The 19,662-nt window shown below is 38.1% G+C and overlaps 5 protein-coding genes across 7 annotated transcripts in view; 3 read left to right on the top strand and 2 right to left on the bottom strand.

Annotated features, from left to right (window-relative positions):
* The first annotated feature begins 2,800 nt into the window (after positions 1 to 2,800).
* Positions 2,801 to 5,607, top strand: LOC116844449 (anaphase-promoting complex subunit 7). The gene is made up of 4 exons (XM_032815958.1): positions 2,801 to 4,053; positions 4,140 to 4,554; positions 4,618 to 4,892; positions 5,071 to 5,607. The coding sequence occupies exons 1-4, from the start codon at positions 3,257 to 3,259 to the stop codon at positions 5,291 to 5,293; spliced, it is 1,710 nt and encodes a 569-aa protein (XP_032671849.1). The 5' UTR covers positions 2,801 to 3,256; the 3' UTR covers positions 5,294 to 5,607.
* Positions 5,608 to 5,856: 249 nt separating this feature from the next.
* On the top strand, positions 5,857 to 9,705 carry LOC116844382 (E3 ubiquitin-protein ligase CHIP). Of its 2 annotated transcripts, XM_032815836.1 has the most exons (5): positions 5,857 to 5,975; positions 6,049 to 6,189; positions 7,714 to 7,912; positions 8,020 to 8,345; positions 8,529 to 9,705. In XM_032815836.1, the coding sequence occupies exons 2-5, from the start codon at positions 6,073 to 6,075 to the stop codon at positions 8,769 to 8,771; spliced, it is 885 nt and encodes a 294-aa protein (XP_032671727.1). In that variant the 5' UTR covers positions 5,857 to 5,975; positions 6,049 to 6,072; the 3' UTR covers positions 8,772 to 9,705. The 2 variants fall into 2 exon arrangements, with proteins under 2 accessions (XP_032671727.1, XP_032671726.1); XM_032815835.1 differs by having other exon boundaries at positions 5,909 to 6,189.
* A 732-nt stretch (positions 9,706 to 10,437) lies between these two features.
* Positions 10,438 to 16,675, bottom strand: LOC116844381 (sodium-dependent neutral amino acid transporter B(0)AT3). 2 transcript variants are annotated; one of them, XM_032815833.1, is made up of 13 exons: positions 16,428 to 16,675; positions 15,379 to 15,639; positions 14,912 to 15,283; positions 14,741 to 14,848; positions 14,580 to 14,663; positions 14,299 to 14,460; positions 14,121 to 14,231; positions 13,835 to 14,036; positions 13,569 to 13,771; positions 13,295 to 13,496; positions 13,062 to 13,221; positions 12,734 to 12,997; positions 10,438 to 12,342 (listed from the first exon to the last, which is right to left on the bottom strand). In XM_032815833.1, the coding sequence occupies exons 2-13, from the start codon at positions 15,559 to 15,561 to the stop codon at positions 12,144 to 12,146; spliced, it is 2,250 nt and encodes a 749-aa protein (XP_032671724.1). In that variant the 5' UTR covers positions 15,562 to 15,639; positions 16,428 to 16,675; the 3' UTR covers positions 10,438 to 12,143. The 2 variants fall into 2 exon arrangements, with proteins under 2 accessions (XP_032671724.1, XP_032671725.1); XM_032815834.1 differs by lacking the exon at positions 16,428 to 16,675 and having other exon boundaries at positions 12,144 to 12,342; positions 14,912 to 15,027; positions 15,097 to 15,283; positions 15,379 to 15,561.
* Positions 16,676 to 16,866: 191 nt separating this feature from the next.
* On the bottom strand, positions 16,867 to 18,407 carry LOC116844383. Its single transcript, XM_032815837.1, has 6 exons — positions 18,215 to 18,407; positions 17,929 to 18,131; positions 17,712 to 17,847; positions 17,489 to 17,646; positions 17,290 to 17,402; positions 16,867 to 17,092 (listed from the first exon to the last, which is right to left on the bottom strand). The coding sequence occupies exons 2-6, from the start codon at positions 18,069 to 18,071 to the stop codon at positions 16,974 to 16,976; spliced, it is 669 nt and encodes a 222-aa protein (XP_032671728.1). The 5' UTR covers positions 18,072 to 18,131; positions 18,215 to 18,407; the 3' UTR covers positions 16,867 to 16,973.
* Positions 18,408 to 18,981: 574 nt separating this feature from the next.
* The window catches only part of LOC116844418 (ubiquitin-like-conjugating enzyme ATG3), a 3,659-nt gene continuing 2,978 nt past the window's right edge, over positions 18,982 to 19,662 (top strand). Inside the window, exon 1 of the mRNA XM_032815914.1 lies at positions 18,982 to 19,310. Coding sequence (XP_032671805.1) covers positions 19,239 to 19,310 — 72 coding nt within the window. The 5' untranslated portion in view covers positions 18,982 to 19,238. The remainder of the gene's footprint in view (positions 19,311 to 19,662) is intronic.

Genomic DNA, 19,662 nt, shown 5'->3' with positions numbered 1-19,662 from the left:
AGTAACAATTCGATGCAGGAAACTCTTTCTTTCATGCCGCAAAAGCAAAATTTCGGAAGTGGCTCTTCGATTTTCCATCTGTCTCTCAGTCAACTCATGCGGCACCCATTTTCCTTCCTTTTGAATTTTTCCCATGGCATGTAAACGTTTGGAAGTATCTTGGCGAGTCATGTTTAATGCCTCCGCAAGTTGATCTTGTGTTTGCGTATCATCTTCATCCAATAACGCTTGCAGATCGGCATCCTCAATTGTTTTTGGTCTTCCGGAGCGCTCCTTGTCCTTAGTGTCGAAATCGCCATTCTGAAGCGTTTAAACCAATCTTCACAAGTAGTTTTCGATGGTGCATGTTCGCCGTAGGCTTCCTCAAGCAAACGACGTGTTTCAACTGCATTTTTTTTTCAAGTTAAAGCAGAAAAGCAAAGCTTCCCGCAAATGCTGTTTATTTGGCACAAAACTCGACATCTTCATTGTTAGAAAAAATATTTTTGCGTTGCGATATGTGTTGGTATTATGACTGGTTATTGTTGACAGATGTCCAAGCTATAAAAGAAACACAACTTTAGATATGTATGTCGACTACATGTGTCGTTAGCGCCATCCATGTGTGAAACCCGGAAACTTAGTTGCGCACCTAGTATGTGTACGCAACTGGAAAGCATCCTTTGTTACTCACTAAATGTGGAACAAAGATAGAATGATGTTTGTGTCGACTTGTATCTCTTGTTGGAAAGCAACCAATATGTGACATATATTATAGTGTTTTTAGTAATAGAGTGCATCCAGATGAGAAATCTGAACGCAGCCCAAAAGGTTGCGCGCGTTTCAGGTATATATTTCCAGGTATATATTTAGTATATATTTCAGTGATCTTTCATTATCCTTAAGTCCCGATCTATAATAGGTGTAGTAATCTTTAAGCCATAAGAAATTAACCAATCACGATTGATTATTCTTCTATAATTCAACTATGATTAGTCAATTTCTTAAAACTTAAAGCTTACTACACCTATTGTAGATCGGGACTAAAGGAGGATTGACACCGCGTTCGAAGTCCGATGTACGACGTCCGATATCCAATAGGAGAACAGCTTTCCAATGGAGAATTGAATTCTCTATTAGAAAACTATTCTCTTATTGGATATCGGACATCGTACATCGGACATTGGATGCGGTGTGAATCCTGCATAAGGGCCATCTATGGGTACGTTCAGATTCCCTACCCGGGTGCACTCTAATACTAGAAGTGCTATAGTATATGTAACATATACTATAGTGTTTCTAGTAATAGAGTGAACCCGGGTAGGGAATCTGAACGCATCCTATAATGAAATTGGCAGTAAGACGTAAGCAGTAAATAAATTGACTAACCACAGCTGATTGTTTACGGAACATATTTAAATTTGTTCATAATTTGTTTACGTTATTTGCACTTTTGCATTTAAGGTCGTTCTACATTAGTTGCAAGTCTCAAGGTCGCAAAAAAATTGACCAATCACAGTCAATTCTTCTTTGGTCGTAAGAAGAACGATCGACTGTGATTGTGTAAATTTTTTTATAGCGTGTTCGACTGGTCTTGGGTTAATCGCTCCGAGAGCGATTAATGACGTCATAAGTTTCTACTAGCCAATTATAAAGCTTATAAGTACTTGTTCGACCAAAAACGTAGGCTGAATAACCTAGAATGTGTTAACCCAGAGCCAGTCGAACATACTATTACAATCGGTTACACGACATTTTCCCGAAAACTAGATGGGAAAATGGTGGTATCAACAAAAACCCCCAAGCAACAATTTTAATTTCTGCGGATTAGTGATACTGTAGAAGTAGCAAATCTATGAATTTTGCGAAGTCGTTTTGACATATGCGTGTGTATGTATCAAATAACAAATTGTCACTAATCTATAGAAATTAAAATTGTGTTACTTAAGGATTTTTGTTGGTACCAACATTTTTCCATCTAATTTTCGGAAAAATGTCATGTAACCTTACAATCTTGCGATTTGCAACTAATGTAGAACCGGTCTAATAGGCCTGTTTTTTTCGCTTACTACTACACTAGTGCAATAAGTTAAAGTAAGAAAACATATATGTGTCTCGCTTTAACTTATTGCACCATTTCGGCAGTTAGGGAAAAGAACAGGTCTAATATCTGTTACACATCAACGCGATGAACGAAACCCAATGAGAGTTCTTTTTTTGGACCAAGGAAAGGTCCAACGAGCGTTATGGCTCCTGCACACAGGACGCGGTAATATTTTCCGCGCAGCGGAAGTTCGCGCGACAGCTAATCAATATGCTGCTTTCCGTAATAATCTTCTAGCTCTTACGGAAAAACAACATATTGATTGGCTGTCGCACGGACTTCCACCGCGCGGTAAGCATTATCGCGTCTTGTGTGCAAGAGCCATTACGCTCTATACATAATGCCAGGCAACAGGCAATAGGTGCTTTCCAATTGCTTGACATATCTTGACACACACGTACACAAAATCAGTTTATTGGTCACATATTATCTAGAATATCTTGTAAGATAATATGCAACTAATAAACTGGTTTTTTAATATAGTGTATACAACTGAGCTCCTATTCTTGAAATTTTTGCGTATACGTAATTTTCATTGCGCAGCTATTTTATGGTATGATTAAACCTGCGCAGTAAAACTTACGTATACGCAACTATTTCAAGAATAAGGACCCTGGAAAGCACCCAATAGGAACAGAGAATAAGAATTCGGATTGGTAATTATTTCTATTCCCTGTTCCTATTGGCTAATGCCTATTCCTATTATTTGTTGCCTGGCATTGTGCATTAGGGCTTTAAGGCTTTAGATATAAAGTATCAAAGTGTAAACAACGCGACAAACTTATTGAAACAGGCTGAGTTCAACAAATAAATCCTGCGTTTAAGTCAGACATAAATGTATATATATCGCGGATAATAAAAAATGCATAAAATTAAATAGATTATAATTGCGGTAAAAATTATGATAACGATATGATTTAAAAACAACGTAGCTGTGTATCTTTAATCTATCTTGAATTCTGAATATACAATAGAGATAAAGAAAACTAACAGTTGAATCTCGAAATTATAAATTTTATAAGACTTGTTAACAATATTTTGTGAATACTGTTAACCTTCTCGATAGCCTTTTTGTTATATTTTAAAGTTATCTAAAGAATTGAGTGATTGTCATATTTTCTCTGTTTTTATAATTCAATACTAACAGTAAAATTTATTATAAGAAAATCAATCATGTCAGGATTGTTTGAGCAGATCAAACTGTTGTATGATCAGTCATTGTACTCGAATGTGATTTACCTAACAAACTTAGTGCTTTCTCTCAGTGAACACAACACTGACTTGCTTCCTGGCTACAGCAAGTTCCATGTGTATGTCTATTATGCAGATGCTCATTTTCACTTGGGCAAATACCGCAGGGCAGAGACCCTCTATAAGAAAGCTCTGCAGTTCCGCAAATGTCTGCTTAAGTCAAAGGGCACAGGAAAGCCCTTGTTGGATGGACAGAAAGATCTGCCATTGGATGTCAATATCAAATATCAGATTTATTTGTGCTTGGTGAAATCCAAGAACCCACAGGAAGCACTGCAAATACTACAAAGCATTCCTGGCAAGCAGCGTACTGCCAAGGTAAACATGGCATTGGCCAAGATGTTCCATGAGCAAGGAATGGAGCGGTCTGCTATTACCACATATAAAGAAGTTTTGAAGGAGTGTCCATTGGCTCTGGAGGCAGCGGAAGGACTTCTTTCTTTAGGGGTTAAGGGCACAGAAGTTAACTCACTGATTGTCTCTGGTTCAATGAACTTGGAATGGCTGAACTCGTGGATCAAGGCGCATGCTCATATTAACAACAGAGAATATGCTCATGCTGTGTCAACATTACGGTCACTGGACAATGTAGTTTTACTCAGAGATAATTTCAACCTACTGACAACCATGGGTGAATGTTACTATTATGCTGGCGATGATAAAAATGCCCTGTTATGCCTGAGACGTGCCCGTGTGATTGAGCCAGATATAACGAAAGGGTAAGCATTGAGTTAAGATTTAGCTGCAGTGAGTAGTCAGGAGCATTAAGGATATATCAGATAATATGTTCATTATCTTTTCACAGAGTGGATGTCTACGCTGCTGTACTGTACAATATGCAGCATTACAAAGACCTGGAACGACTGATACCGGCGATAACTATGAACAACGAATGCACTGGCGAAATTTACGTGGCGATGGCGTATTCTCTATGCGCGACCAGGAAGTTCAGCAGAGCTTACACTCTCACTGCCCAGGCGTTCAGTCTGAATCCCAACGACATAGAGGCCACCATACTGCGCGGCAACATTCTCATCGAGCAGAAGAAGTACCAAGACGCGTTATTCTTTTTCAGGCACGCGGCACAACTGAAACCTTACAGATTTGAGCCACATAAAGGCCTGGTCGACTGCCTGGTCGGGATGCACAGATCACGGGAGGCTCTGAATATCGCCAGTAACTCTTGCAAGCAATTGGGACATACCGCCAGAGTCCTAACAGTAAGTTAAAATGTGAAACGTGATTCTGAAAAATTCGCGTAAAACATCACTTTCTCTTTACAGCTGTACGCGTCCGTGCTAATGAAGGACCCTGTGTTTGTGAGTAAAGCCAAGAATCTCCTTGAGAAAGCGCTGTCACAAGATGAGGTTTACTTAACCGCGGTGTTCCATCTCGCGGAGATATATGAGCAAGAAATGAACTTAGAAGCTGCCATCGAACTGCTCGAGAGACAAGTGGAGATACAATCTACCTGTAGGCTCCATCAAACCTTGGGAGACTTGTGGGCGAGAGCGCACAATGAGGAGAAGGCTTTAGACCATTATGCTATAGCTTTGAAGTATTGTTTCTGCAATTTTATTCATCTGTATTATATAAAACCTTATCTACAATGTGTTCTTTGTTTCAGGTTTCTTCTTTATCTTTTTCTAAGTCATAAAAAATGGAGAATAAATAGCAACGAGCACATTGTGATCATGCTTGAGTTTAGAGTAAATTTTTATATTTTTTGTTTTCAGCTTGGATCCAAGTAATAGGAGGGCTCTGGAAGGAATGCACAGACTTGACAATTCCTCCAGCAAATTGGACTCTGCTTATTACATGTCTGTAGGTGAAGAACAAGCTGATACAAGCTACGATGTCGGTGACGGTCTGCCTGACACGGACAACGACGAAGCGCCTGAGGAGAGCGAGACTGAGGCCATTTGGTCAGATATGGATTTGGAAGCGAACAGCCAGTAGCTGCACGCTATCCTGCAGAAGCTAATAGTCAATGATGGTCAACAGACCTTCTGGCTTTTAGACTAGTATTAACCGGCCAATTTCTTGAAAAAGATCTTAAAAAAATAAAATATGTGCGAGACAGATTGCGACATTTGTAATTAAATCGTTTATTTTATATGCGAATTGAAGTATGATTTTTATTTTTATTTATCGAAAATAATATTACATATATGTTCTGCAGTTGATACTTTGATTGTTAGCTCGAATTTAAGTAAGTTTCTGTGAAACTGAATCTTGTAAAAAAAATAAATACAAAAATATCAATAACTCAATTTAATGAATATTATTGCACATATAATTTTATGATATAATTATATCTGTACAATAGATATTCAACGATAAGCCATTAGTAATAAGTCGCAAGCATATTGACGAATCACAGTCGATTATTTTCAAAAATATTGATTGACTTCTATGATTTATGATTAATAGCTTATTGTGGAAGGCCTATAACATTTACTAAATTGTCAGTCGTCGGTAAGTGTATACAGAACATTAATCTAGAAAGCATTGAAATCTCGTCTCGAGATGACGGTAGCGTCAAACTGCAATTTCCTTCGTTGGCCGATCTAGATGCGCGTTGTATCAAAGTCGATGACTTACGGATGCAAAATGAAACATCAGGCGTCTGGAGTTTGAGGTTAGACAAAGAATATCGCGATCATTGTTCCCCGTATTCGGGTTCTATCGCGAATAATCTACTGTGCATGTAGTGTGACGTGACACCGGCCGCCAAAATGAGTAAAATGTATTCCACGGCGAATCTGTCCGACAAGGAACTGAAGGAACAGGGGAACCGTCTCTTCAGCCTCCACAAGTACGAGGACGCAGCTAATTGCTACACGAAGGCGATCGTAAGTGACAAGTCAACATGTACATGCGATTGCGTGTATTTCAAATTAGGCTTCCAATGCACATTTGTGCGCTCACTTGCTCGTTGCGCAGCAAGATATTTTTTGTTTTGAGCCATGAATCATGCGGTCTGCTAAAGACGACAATTCGTCGGTGCCTCTAGCGCCCGAAGTTCGAACTAAAAATAACAACGAAAGCGAGTGGGAGATTTAAGTCGAATTGTATATTTAAAGAGAAACATTATAGTAGAAAAAACGTTTTTTTTTTTTTTTTGAAAAATCGACTTTTTTACTATATTTCCTGAAAAATTATGCAGTGAAAATGATTTAATTGGTTGAAAATTCATGAAGTTAGAGGAGACTTTGTGAGGCATTGTCGAAGAGCACATGGAATATTGTACGTGACTTTAAACTAGAACACCCGCTTCAATTTGTCTTTAATATACGTTTAAACGGTTAGCGTATGGGCGAATTTTTTAATTCATCGATGGATCCATCGATGCATTAAAAAGCTCGCTCTATATCCATTTAGAAACGCTCGATGAAAATTGGTTCGACATAACTAAACATTTGATCATTTAAACGAATTCTCTGTGATACGTATATTTGACAACAACACAAATAACTGTTTACAAGATTACAACTAGTCATGCGAATGTAAAAACTATAAATATATACGCGATGTGATGTCACTGCTTTTTGTTTTCTTTACCTCGCACGATTGTCAGAAAGGCTTACTGACTGTTGTTTTTGTTTAAAGACGTATAAATGGATAAATAAACAAACGGATTCAAAATTTGTAAAAGGATATAGATTAACTTATATGCTAAATATACGTTTAAACGTTTTTTCTACTTCAAACGTATATCTTTCGAGATCATCTTTTTGAAGCTGCCGCGGAAGATATTTTGAAAAAAAAGCTAAAGATCCAATTGATTTTATCTTGCGGCAGATTCTTCGTAATCAAATTTATTTTTATTTGTATGTGCAGATTTGTTTTTTTCCAAAAATTCGTCAAGAAACATACAGAAAACTGATCGATTCTACCGTCAAAAATTTTATAAAACCTACCTTTTTATAAAAACAAAACTTTTCTTAAAACTCTTATGTACAAATGAAGTCATTTTCATGCAGTTTCTAAAAACTTTTGCTTCATTTACTTCAGATTAACTGTTAAGTAGGAACCATCTGGAAAATGTAAGTATGTTTTTCGACAGAGGCCTTATGTTACAGAATCTAGCTTGTCATAAAACATGTTTTAAATAAACAACAATAACATAAAAGTCTTTTTAAAACATGTACTAAATACATATAAACTGATCATTTAAAAGGAATGTATTGCCACTCAAAAAAAATTGTTGAAAATATTCTTATTTCTTTATTTTTTATATCATGATTTTCTCAAATGCTGTGAAGGTAAGTGAATCTGTCATATCCCAATTGAACATGTAGAGATACATAGAAAAGCAAAGTTGCGTGTATAATAATCAGTTAGCAAATTTTTATTTATCTCAATTTTTATTGCAGATAAAGAATCCAGATCAGGCATTATATTTCACAAATCGGGCACTGTGTCATCTGAAGCTGAAACGATGGGAATCTGTATGCCAGGACTGCAGACGTGCCTTAGACATAGATCCCTGTCTGATGAAAGGTCACTTCTTCTTGGGACTGGCTCTTCTGGAATTGGAACTCTATGATGAAGCCGTGAAACATTTGCAAAGAGGTACCGAGGAGTCTAGCAAGTTTTTATATAATTTTATTGTTTCGAGTATATACAGCAACATTTGGCAGAAATTTCACTATAAATATCAAATGACAAACGTAACACAGCTGTAGATTTGGCAAAGGAGCAAAAGCTGAACTATGGCGATGACATCACCAGCGTATTGCGACAAGCCCGTAAACGACGCTTTCAGATGAGGGAGGAACAGAGGATCGCCCAAGACATAGAGCTGCAGACTTACTTGAATCAGCTAATTATAGATGACGCAAAGCGCAGCTTAACGACTTTGCAGGAGCAGGAGCCGACCAAGGACTCTGACGTGGAGACAAGCTCAACCGAATTCGCCAGCAAAAAAGAGGAGATAGAAGAAAAGAAAGATAGCTGCATATCGCGACTAAACGATCTTTTTGCCAAGGTCGACGAGAGGAGGAGGGTTCGTTCCTTTTTATCTTCTTTATCTTTAGCGAATCTAGAGCGAATTTTCACATTCTGTGATCCTCCTGTTGAACATTATTTCAAAATCGTGATTGAGCTTTTACCGTATTTTCTTTATGTTAGATTGTTTCTACAGAGAATCTACACACATACATTCGAATAATCCTCAAATAAATTGTAGAAAAGGGAAGTACCCGATTATTTATGCGGCAAGATCAGCTTCGAGATTCTTCAGGAACCGGTAATCACACCCAGTGGGATTACATACGAACGGAAGGATATCGAGGAGCATCTTCAACGGGTCGGTCACTTCGACCCGGTGACTCGTGTGCGCTTGACACAGGACCAGCTGATTCCGAACTTGGCGATGAAGGAAGTGGTTGACACTTTCTTGCAGGAGAACGAATGGGCTTTACATTACTGATGTCGATACGTAGTTTACTGCCGTGCAATTTAAGTTAAGATGGCAATCCTTGACGATGGAAGAAGATAATAGTTTTGAATGAGGATTTTTCTCACGAGGATATGATATAGAGATTAAAACAGAAATCTCAAGGATGTATAATAGTAGAATGTACATGTAAAGGATTCGAAATATTTTGTTACCGTTAAATATTTTTCCGGAGGACGCTATATAAGAAGCGGAAACACTTATTCTCACAGTACGTAAGTACGTGCGTTAGCGAGTAATTAATTAATTAATGTAAAGATCTTGTAAACATCACAGAAGATATATTGGTTCTCTGAATATTACATTTAACAATTAGTTTTATATGTATTTCCATTTAGCTTCTTTCCGTCAGTAATCTCTGGTCCGCAAAAATTCGATTAATTCTCGCAATATGTAGTTATATTTGATAAAAACTTGAAATTGGAGTGTCAAAGGATTAAGTGAGAGACAAGAGCTAATGGAGAGTTCTAATTCGCAGTGGCTAGAAGAGAAATATAGAATATACTTACGAAATGTTCATATATATATGTATGTGTGTATGTGTGTATATATATATATATATATATATATATATATATATATATACACACATATAATACATACACACATATATATATACATAGTGTATAATTTTTGTTTTATCATTAACAATAAATTATTTATTTTCTAGCCGAAATCGCTCGTATTATTACCATACATTAAAACGAAATACGTGTTTCTTTCATTTTAGTATATTTATATCAATACTGAAAAGAAAAGACTAAATCCACTCAAGGTATTTATTTCAACATTCAACTGACAACAATATATTCATATATGTATATATATATATATATATATATGTACAGTTTTACGTATACGCAATATCATTGTATATATATATATATCGCAATCGTCGCAATCGTACATAATAATTATTTGTTATTACTATTCATCGTCGGTGTATCTCCTGAATTATTGCGCAAGCTACATTGACGATATATAATTAACAAAAGTCTGACAGGTAGATCACTTTTTGTAGTCCCAATGATAACTACAGCAGTCGTCGTGATAATGAACAGCTGTAACATCCCTCTTCTAATTTTGTTTTTTCATGCTCATGTCCCCGTAATTGAGTCGAATTTGTTGATCGTATTACAAAATACTATGAAAATTTGGAGATATAGGTAGAAGATTAGCTCTTTTAGTCACAAAACTATACGATATTTTCATTAGATAAAATAACGATAAAATGATAAGCTTTATAATTAAATTTGAACTCTTAAGAAATTCTTTGACATCCAAAGGATTTTTCTCTTTCTTTTTGCGAAGGGAGATTGAGCGAGTATACGAGATAAAAAACTATTACGTATAGTGTAACAAATGATATGATATCAAGATATGGTTTGTCTCTCGTCATCAATTAATCGATGACGACCTTCGTCATTTTAATCGATGACTTCTATTGTCATTATTTAATAATTAGTCACTTAACGATCGCTAATGCAGTTATGTTTCTGCTTACTTTTACTAATAGATAACCCGAAAAAACGAAAGCCTACTTATTGTCTGCATTGACATTTGTACGTTTTAGGCGAATACTCCACAACCGATTAGTCATGAATCCGTCAACTCTCTGCACTAGAATACTTCTTCGTTTTAACGTGAAGCTATAAAATCTCATTAATCATCTGAATGAAAGGTTCGTATTTATTTGCTATATATTGCTGCAGAAAATGCAATACTAGAGATGATAGTTTTTCTATATAAAATAATACAACGTGTTTTAGTGTATTAATCTTTCAACATGGATATAGTTATTCAGAGTGCAAAGAGTTAAGTTTTAAAGTATCACCGGAAGATATATCAGGCTGTCGCGAACATTGTCGCGAGGAATTGTGAACAAAAAGATTCCATAAAATTTTCAGAAATAACAGTTTGTGTTCAGTTTCGACCTGAATCTCGACTCTAAAACGCATTGCAATTACGCATTCGCTTTAATTATATATCGCCTAGCTCCTTGAAAAAAATGTGTATCTTCGTCGTCAAGTCGAATTTGAACACGCGCAACAGGATGGAAATCAGAACAATAATTGACCCACTAATCAATTAATTAACCTACGAGGCCCGGATGATAATTCCACTTCGCCCAGAGAGACCGATTTTACAAGACGAATCAATCGAGCCTGCCGGTTCTCCGAGCTCCTTCGAATGCGCGTATCACATGCTGCGCAATTTCTTTAATTAGTATTATTGTCAAGCATGATTTATAGTCCAATTATTATTGTCATTAATTTTACCTTCTTTATACTAAATTCGTTATTGTCACATTATCGATCCACGTAATCAATCAGTGGATATGTAGTTACCCCGGATCCTTAGATCTTTCACTCGCAACCCGACTCGGATGTTTGAACGTTTAGCTCACACCAAGAACTCGCGTGCTCACGCGAGTTCTTGGACCCTTAAGTTAGTTACATTCATTGGATCTGTAGAGAACCATCAATAGATAATCATCCAAAGCTCGGATTTACAAATGTATCCATAGATCTAAAGAGTCAACCGCTTGTGCTGACTATCCAAGGCTAACTATCTAAAACAACGGTTTCGAGTACACCCACCCAAGTCCTGGACGGCTCCTACCGCTAATCTTATGTTAAATTTGACGTTAATCGCTAAAGAGTAAATGTTTCATCATTAACTTATATAACTGGCAATCATCCCGCGAAATGTCACCTCCAACTGTCACCTCCTCCTGCCACGCGACGTACGATTGTGTCGTTCGTTCGAAAATCATGTATGTATCTGTATGTGTGTGTGTGTATGCGTGTCATATAGTTATCTAAAATTTCTCATTATCCAAAGCTTCAGAAGCTATTTCGCATGTAGTTAATGTCAACTCAGAGAATTCAATCAAAAGATTATACCTTTCAGGCGGAGATACACTCGAGTGTGCGTTCTCAATCGACATATACAACCTTACTGGTATATCATCATATCGGATACTTCGTTCCTTTAATTGGAGGATTTTCAAACTTCGAGGAGAAAGTTGGATCTTCGACTATTATTGTAACTATTGAAGTCGACTGAAACGAGCGAAATTAATCGCCTAATATGAATGTACCTCCGTCCTTACGTCATGAGGAAACGATAGTAGATTTCTACTGCCGAAGCTCTTAATTGACACAATAGACAAGATCCTACCACGCGAATGCGCTGACTACGATTCGATCGAACAGGTTCGTCGAGATGCACGGCAAGCCACTCTTGACCGAGCAACAGCCGAAGATGGACACGTCACAGGATGAAATAGAGCGTATCCCGAGTCGAAATCCACCGGAACGCGCGTCGCGACAGAGATCGATCCTAGGTGAGATCCTCATCCTCGTCATCGCTAGGGCCGCCCGTGGGACAACAGAGACCTTCGGAACCGTCGTTTCTAATGCAAAACAATAGAGTCTCGGCCGCCGTTACCTCGTGCGGTACGATTCCGTGGAATTCTTTCAGGTCCGCTGCGGGGAACCAGGCCTTTTCATTGTCATCGATGATGAGGATTCCGAAATATCTGCACATGATCATTGAATGTTAATTATGTAAACGATTCTTAGGTTCTTAGGTATACAACCAAATGAGAGAAAGACAGCAAATGAAAGCCAAGTCGCGATTGTTGATGCAAATACTTTAAACTTATTGGAGGATAATAATGTCTGACTGTTGAAAATTTTGTCGGCAGCTTGCTAGGAATACAATAGAATCTGTTAGCAAAGTTTGATGACGGACTGGCGGCAGAAACCGAGCAAAATCTGCAATAATTCATGTTCTGCCAACAAAACATGAATTTATGTAGACAAAGATCACAGACCAAGGATCTACTATTGATATTTTGGTCGAATTTGCTGTCAATCTGTCAGTATACTGCTAACATTTTATTTATTGGGATTAATATCGATGCGAACCTGCAAATAGCGACTACTGGTATCCATAGAACTGAGGCGAGAATGAGAATAGCGATGAGAAATAGCGCCCAGACAGGCCATTCGTGTCTTTCGGTGATGCCTTTATTCGCCACCCAGGCCGGATATCCGCTACCTTCGAAAAATATCTCCACGAAAGACGCGATCAGGATACTTAACATCGCCAGTGGACTCAGGTACTTCCAACATATAAGCCAATAGAGGCCAGGCCGGTTACCAGTCATCAATTCGATGTCGTCGGCGAATCTAAAAGCGTCGAAATGTATCTTTCAACCAAAACTTCATAGATTCATGCGTCTTTTGCGCTTACCTCTTTAAACCATAGACATAGGATACTCCTATGCACTCAAAGAACGCGATTATAAGTAACGGGAAATTTCCGCTAAAGCTGTCGAATAGGACGAAGACATAACTACCAGCTCCGTGAGCAAAGGCCATAGAGATCATGCAACACACCAGACAAATCGCACCTGCCGCAAGATCGAATTTATTTTTCTTCAGAACTCGCTTGAAAAATATTTTTCTTATTATATTGCAAGTAACCTGTAAGAATTTCCTTTCTCAGATTCGGAAAGAGCTTCATGTCGACGATGCTAGTGACGACACCTTCCAGAGTACCAAACTGAGAATCAATCCCCAGCGTGAACAACATCAGGAAGAACAGCACCGACCAGAACTGTGCGCCGGGGAATTGGTTGATCGCCTCGGTGAAAATGATGAACGCTAAACCGGTGCCCGACGCCGACTGTGCAATCATTATTCGAGGTAAGTAACATGGGAGAGCTATTCAGAAGAGCAATCAGAATGTAGTGCTCACATTATCTAGCTCTTTCTCCAGATCACATTCAGGCAGTTCTGGCATTATCAACTTGTCCAACGACCCGTTGCCGCTTGTGATGTTTAACAGAGCGCCGGCAATCGGAATATCGTCGGGTATTTTGTCGGATTGGCCGAAAATGTTCACTAACGTGCTATTTCTTTCCGATAAGCATTGCTCGTAAACCATAGTAGCCTTGAATCCTGTCCAAGTTGAAACACAGATTTAGGAACAAGAGTCTCCAGCGAGGCGGCAATCACACGCACCTATGATTGAGAAGACGACGATCCCGGCGAACATGGATGTGAAACAATTCGTCAAGCTGACCATGATGGCATCGCGATAACAGTTGTTATTCACCGGATTGTACGAGGAAAACGCTATCAGACCGCCGAAAGCTAGGCCCAGGGAGAAGAAGATCTGCGTCCCAGCCTCCAACCAGACTACAGGATCGGTTAACGTCCACCACTGAAAGGTGAATCAACGATCATTTGCGATTTATTGATCGCTTATCGGTTCGTTGATAACCACAAAATGGAAAGTAGGTCGCACCTTCGGCGTGAAAAGATGTCGCAGACCGTTCGACATACCCGGTAAAGTGACGCCTCGGAAGAAGAAGATAATTAAGACGATATACGGAAATGTAGCAGTTACATATACGACCTGAAGAAAACGAAGAAAAGAAGTTAGCATAGGACTGATGACTCTCATATTTCGCGACGAGTCGTACTTTTCCTGAGGAGGCGATTCCTTTAATCATGCACATGTAGACAAGGATCCAGGCGATGATCAGTGCTAAAGCTATCTTCCAATTGAACAGTTCCGGCGTGTTGATGTCTTTGGATATCATCAGAGTGGTTCGATACCAGAAATATTGCGTCGGGCTACTGACCTGTAAATCGATTCGCATATTATACACGACATCGACACACACGCACGCATACACGCACACACACACGTACGGTGTGCAGCATTTAATTTGTGATACATTAATGTAAACTTTAGCGTTACCAAACACTCGGGTTCAGGCGCGTAAGATCCATTTTGAAAGTACCTATTGGGACACTCCCCCCAGGGTAGTTGTGACTGGAAACTCTGCAAAACAGATCCTCAGGACATTTTTTTCGAGCTACAAGTAAACGGGCCAAGACGAACTTGAGCGAGTTTCTTACCTGAACAAAATAGAATAGGCACCAGGCGATAATAGTATTGTAATAGAGAGCCACGTTGAAGGAAACTACGGCGCTGCTGACTCCAATACCGCCCATGTATGGAGATACCTTTTGAAAAGGAATACTTGGTGATGTTAATCATTAATCGTACATTACTTCTCGTTTACTCACCTGATTCCATACACCAATGGCGCCTTTTCTCAGTCTCTGACCGATTGCCAATTCCAGATAAAATATAGGAATACCCTCGATAGCCAGCATTACAAAGTAAGGGATTAGAAAAGCGCCTACAGGTAAAAATTGCGTTGAAAGCAACACGATAACACTGTTATGTGATTCAAATGAAGCATACGCACCCCCGCCATTCTTCTGAGCCAAATACGGGAACCGCCAAACATTTCCAAGACCTACTGCATACCCTACGGTCGCTAGAAGAAAAGTAAGTTTACTGTCCCAATTTTCACGCTCATCCTCGCCCGCTTCTGGCCGGAAAGTTGCTTTGCCGTCATTGTTGCCGGTGCCACCATTGTTTCCCGCTTTACTCTACGAACGGAAAGAGGTGACTGAATTTTAATTCAAAAGAGAGAAAGACAGAGAGATGCTAGAAGTGAAAGAAAGCGGAAAAAGGGAAAAAGTACTTTGTTAGGACTGCTGTCCTCAAAGGCCGCATTGGTGGCCCCGTAATTGGCAGTGGTGATGTTCTTTCGATTATCCACCACTAATCTACCACGCATTTCTTTCATCTCGAGCTTATCGATGCTCTTCTGTGGCTTGAGGTCGCGAGAACTTTGCCGGCGGACGAGATGAGCCGTGTTCGCCATATCTTTTCCCTTTTCTCTTTAATCCTTCTCAGATCCGATGACCCTTTTGATCAAACGAAAAGCCCTAGACGCTCCATCCTGTTGAGAGAAGGATTGAAATCATTAGAATGATTAATATAAGTGAAGGAATCACCGAGCGCGGCAACTGATAGATTGCATTATTTGGAAGTTAATCTGGGAACAAGAGACAAATAAAACGATTAAATGTCTTATTAAGGCGTATAATTAAGTATATTAACGTGCAAGATTGTTCATCGTAGCACGTGTTTGCACGAATTCAACAAGCTTACTAATCGAATTTTACTATTATAAAATTTGAAAAGTGCTTCCTAGTAGACTTAATTTGCGAATCGACGCATATGTACGTTCCTTTCGCAGCTGTAGACTACGATGAAGCATACACGCATTTTGCGAGTACACACGTGTTCTTCTTACGCAAAACTTATATATATACATTTCGCACCTATGTACGAAGAAATCGATTGAAAATTTCACTAGGAGACAATTTTTGCATGGAACATGTGAGCGTCCAATTTTTAAAATTCTCGTTCATACGAACAGCAAGTTCATGAAACAATTTTATATATATTCAGGAAGATTTACACTTTCAAACTCAATTACATTGTTCGAACCAAAATGTAAGTGTTCTCGACATATGTACGAAATTTTCGCCCAATTCAGACAAATATATACGCCCCTCGCGCACGAGTGTTCTTCACTTATTCGGACGTGCATATCCGCGCGATTAACACGAAAACTCCTTCGATTTTTTTGTGTACGCATGCCACAGCATTGTTCGTACGAAGAGAACGTGTCGTTGTCGCGTTTATTAGCCATGCCGAAAAGAAAACGGAATCCTTACCGACCTGCCGGGACCAAAGGAGGAAACGCGGGAGGACCTTGTCCGCGGTCGAGGAGCAGTTCGCCACTGGTGGCACCTTGTACGTTGGTGATAGTAACTTTTGAAATCACGGTACCCGAAGAGAATCAATAGCCGGCGCCGGCGCTCCGACGCGCTCTCTTCCTCCCGCGACTGTCGCCCAAAGGAAAGCGCGCGCGAGAGAATTCTTTTCGTCAAGACCATCGAAGGCCATCGAAAAAGTCGAGTGCAAAAGGGAGGGACATGATTTATCGCAGCGTCCTATAAATTAACATGCAGAATCGTGAAATTGTGCGTTGTATTAGAAATTGTAAGTTTACGCGCAATCATAGACAATTGTGTTGTGCTGATCTAGAATTGGAAGAAACATGCCCGGGTATTCTTCATGTTATCTTCTATTGCTGATCAATTACATTATTCTTATATATAATAAATAACATTTATTACATAAATAATTTTACCTTCAGACACACGAGAATCATTGTAATTTAAAAAATACAATACAAAAAATACAATAGAAAAATTTTTTGTTTTATTGTTCGGTGACTTTCTGCAACATTGTTGGGTCTATAATTTTTTGGATACTTGGTTCTTTATGTTTTACGCGAAGAAATTCCTCATCAATCATATATTGTGTATGAGCAAGTATTTCTGAAACATATAAAGCTTTCATGAGATCTCTATGAATTTTGTATTTTTACAATTAAATCTTGGACTTATAATTTGAATTCTGTGCTTGTACTAAGCAACATTGTACCAAGTACTATATCTTCCATATTTTTCTAATTATATAAAATATTTTTAAATATTTCATATACAGTGAAGATAAAAAAATTAATTATACTTACTCTTTATAGTTATTCTCTCTTTATCGGCTTCTTTGAGGGCTACACGTACCTTATCTACTGTCTTCATCTTATTGCAATCAAGTAACTTTACCTCGGAATTGATACAATGATATCTTGCAAAAAAGATACAATAAATTTCAGTAAAGTGATCAGAAGTAAAAGATTCAGAAATACAAACTATTCTTGAAATGATAAATACAATTTGTTAAAATATTCCAAAGACTTAGTAGCCCATTGCATAAGTAAATCGAGCTTTGGTCGACAATGTGATCCCTTAATTAATAGTCTCATTTCCTCATCTATCACAGATACTTTACTCCTGGCTTGTATCATATTATGGAATAAATTTGCCAAATCCTACAATCATACATAGGGTTCAAATATCATGTTTTTCAAATTACAAGACAGTTAAAGAAAAATACCTGAATGATATGGTTGAATTGCAACATAACTTTAAAAAGATGATCCTGTTCCTCATCAAGAACCATAAGAATGTTAAACATCAATCTGTGTCGCAGCTCCTCATCAATATCAACCTCATCATAGTCTGCATCATCACTGGAATAATTATACATATAATGTATAAATGAGTTTAGAATTAATTAATTGTTACCAATGTTGACAATTGATCCTATTTACCTGATAAGTCGAAGTGCTGTCTTTTGATCAGTCAAAGCTGTAAGTGATATATTAATTTCTTTGCTAATTTTCAACCACTCGTCGTAAAGACTGTGTAATTGCTTGTAATAACGCAAAAGTGCCTTGTGTAATTGACACGACATTGCACCTAGACGATCGTCCACGGTTAATTTCTTCCTGTCCCAGCTTTTGATATTCCTCTACTAATTTAATATTAGAAAGTGATACGATTCAATTTAATGTAAACCGGTTGTTTCGCGTAAAAAATAATAAGCGATTAGCTTACATTAGATTATTACTTCCCTATTGTTTATGTTTAAGTTATTGTTTTGTTTAAGTTAGAGTGAGAAAAATATACTTGTCTCACTCTAACTTATTGCACCAGTTCAGCAGTCAGCCGAAAAGAACAGACCACTTTTCATCTGCACTGCTGAACTGGTGCAATAAGTTAGAGTGAAAAAACATATATTTGTCTCACTTTAACTTATTGCACTAGTTTAATAGTGCAGCTGAAAGAACAGATCAAATGTGAAATGAATATACTTCCTCTCGTTCTAACTTATTGCACTAGTTTAATAGTGCAGCTGAAAGAACAGATCAAATGTGAAATGAATATACTTCCTCTCGTTCTAACTTATTGCACTAGTTTAATAGTGCAGCTGAAAGAACAGATCAAATGTGAAATGAATATACTTCCTCTCGTTCTAACTTATTGCACTAGTTCAGCAGTGCAACTAAAAAGAACAGACCAACTGTGTTACACAAAACCAGTTTATTGGTCATATATTATCTAAAATATCTTGTAAGATAATATGCAATAAACTGGTTTTGTGTAACATATGTGGTCTGTTCTTTTCAGCTGCATTGTTAACTGGTGCAATAAGTTAGAGTAAGAAAACATATACTTATCTCACTCTAACTTATTGCACCAGTTCAGCAGTGCGGCTGAAAAGAACAGATCAATTGTCTTCCGGGGAAAAGTGCATGTCTCTATTGGTGACACTGCTCCGAGACCAAAGTTCACCAAAGATCTGTTTAGAATCGCCTGTCTACGATTTCTTAATTCGTGGTCTGCTACTGGAATCACCTGTCAGACGAAGCTGCGTGCGAATCGGCACGAATCGATCCGGCAAAGTGAAAGAACGGTTAGCAAGCGGGTGTGATTGATACAACGCGCTGAGAAAATCGTTAACATACGCGATATGACCACGGTTGTTCTTCTCTAGACCACTGTTGTCGTTCTTCTCGCATTCGCACGCGGCAACGCTATCTCTTTTGCGAACACAGTAGCGTGCAACGAGTCGTCAAAAATGCAAAGTGTCATAAACTCGGTGAAAGGTACCGCGTTGGGAGTCGCTGAGTACTTGACACCGGTGTTAAAGGTAATCGTCGTACGCTTCCTCAGTCTACATTTTAGCTACCGGAAATTAGGCATCCGTAATTCAACGTAGATTAGATATTTTGGTTAGAGAGATAATATATCGAGCAACGTAGTGGGGAGACATACAGGATATCCCGAAGTTATTGTGTTTACTATCACGTTTACTGTAAAAAGTCGGAAGAAAATATAATAGTTTTAGTTGATACTTTATATTCTTTATTACACTGTGCTTGAATTATATTACAGCATTGAATTATATTACATATGTTACAGATATATTTTTGTAATATATACTGATAAGGGGATATATATATATATATATATATATATATATATATATATATATATATATA

Source organism: Odontomachus brunneus, unplaced genomic scaffold, assembly GCF_010583005.1.
Source record: "Odontomachus brunneus isolate Ranch 3 - 2012 unplaced genomic scaffold, Obru_v1 Obru_scaffold_041, whole genome shotgun sequence".
NCBI lineage: Eukaryota > Metazoa > Arthropoda > Insecta > Hymenoptera > Formicidae > Odontomachus > Odontomachus brunneus.
The sequence above is the reverse complement of the archived record's forward strand: the minus strand, read 5'-3'. Positions and strand labels throughout refer to the sequence as shown.

Excerpts from the sequence above, each read along its gene's own strand:
- LOC116844449 (XM_032815958.1), top strand. The coding sequence starts at position 3,257 with ATGTCAGGATTGTTTGAGCAGATCAAACTGTTGTATGATCAGTCATTG. Across the intron at positions 4,054-4,139 it reads GAGCCAGATATAACGAAAGG|AGTGGATGTCTACGCTGCTG; the intron begins GTAAGCATTGAG and ends ATCTTTTCACAG. Across the intron at positions 4,555-4,617 it reads ATACCGCCAGAGTCCTAACA|CTGTACGCGTCCGTGCTAAT; the intron begins GTAAGTTAAAAT and ends TTCTCTTTACAG.
- LOC116844382 (XM_032815836.1), top strand. The coding sequence starts at position 6,073 with ATGAGTAAAATGTATTCCACGGCGAATCTGTCCGACAAGGAACTGAAG. Across the intron at positions 7,913-8,019 it reads CGTGAAACATTTGCAAAGAG|CTGTAGATTTGGCAAAGGAG; the intron begins GTACCGAGGAGT and ends AACGTAACACAG. Across the intron at positions 8,346-8,528 it reads AGGTCGACGAGAGGAGGAGG|AAAAGGGAAGTACCCGATTA; the intron begins GTTCGTTCCTTT and ends AATAAATTGTAG.
- LOC116844381 (XM_032815833.1), bottom strand. The coding sequence starts at position 15,561 with ATGGCGAACACGGCTCATCTCGTCCGCCGGCAAAGTTCTCGCGACCTC. Across the intron at positions 14,849-14,911 it reads CCATTGGTGTATGGAATCAG|GTATCTCCATACATGGGCGG; the intron begins GTGAGTAAACGA and ends CCTTTTCAAAAG. Across the intron at positions 14,037-14,120 it reads GACATCTTTTCACGCCGAAG|TGGTGGACGTTAACCGATCC; the intron begins GTGCGACCTACT and ends TTCACCTTTCAG.
- LOC116844383 (XM_032815837.1), bottom strand. The coding sequence starts at position 18,071 with ATGTCGTGTCAATTACACAAGGCACTTTTGCGTTATTACAAGCAATTA. Across the intron at positions 17,647-17,711 it reads AATTCAACCATATCATTCAG|GATTTGGCAAATTTATTCCA; the intron begins GTATTTTTCTTT and ends GTATGATTGTAG. Across the intron at positions 17,093-17,289 it reads AGAGAGAATAACTATAAAGA|AAATACTTGCTCATACACAA; the intron begins GTAAGTATAATT and ends TATATGTTTCAG.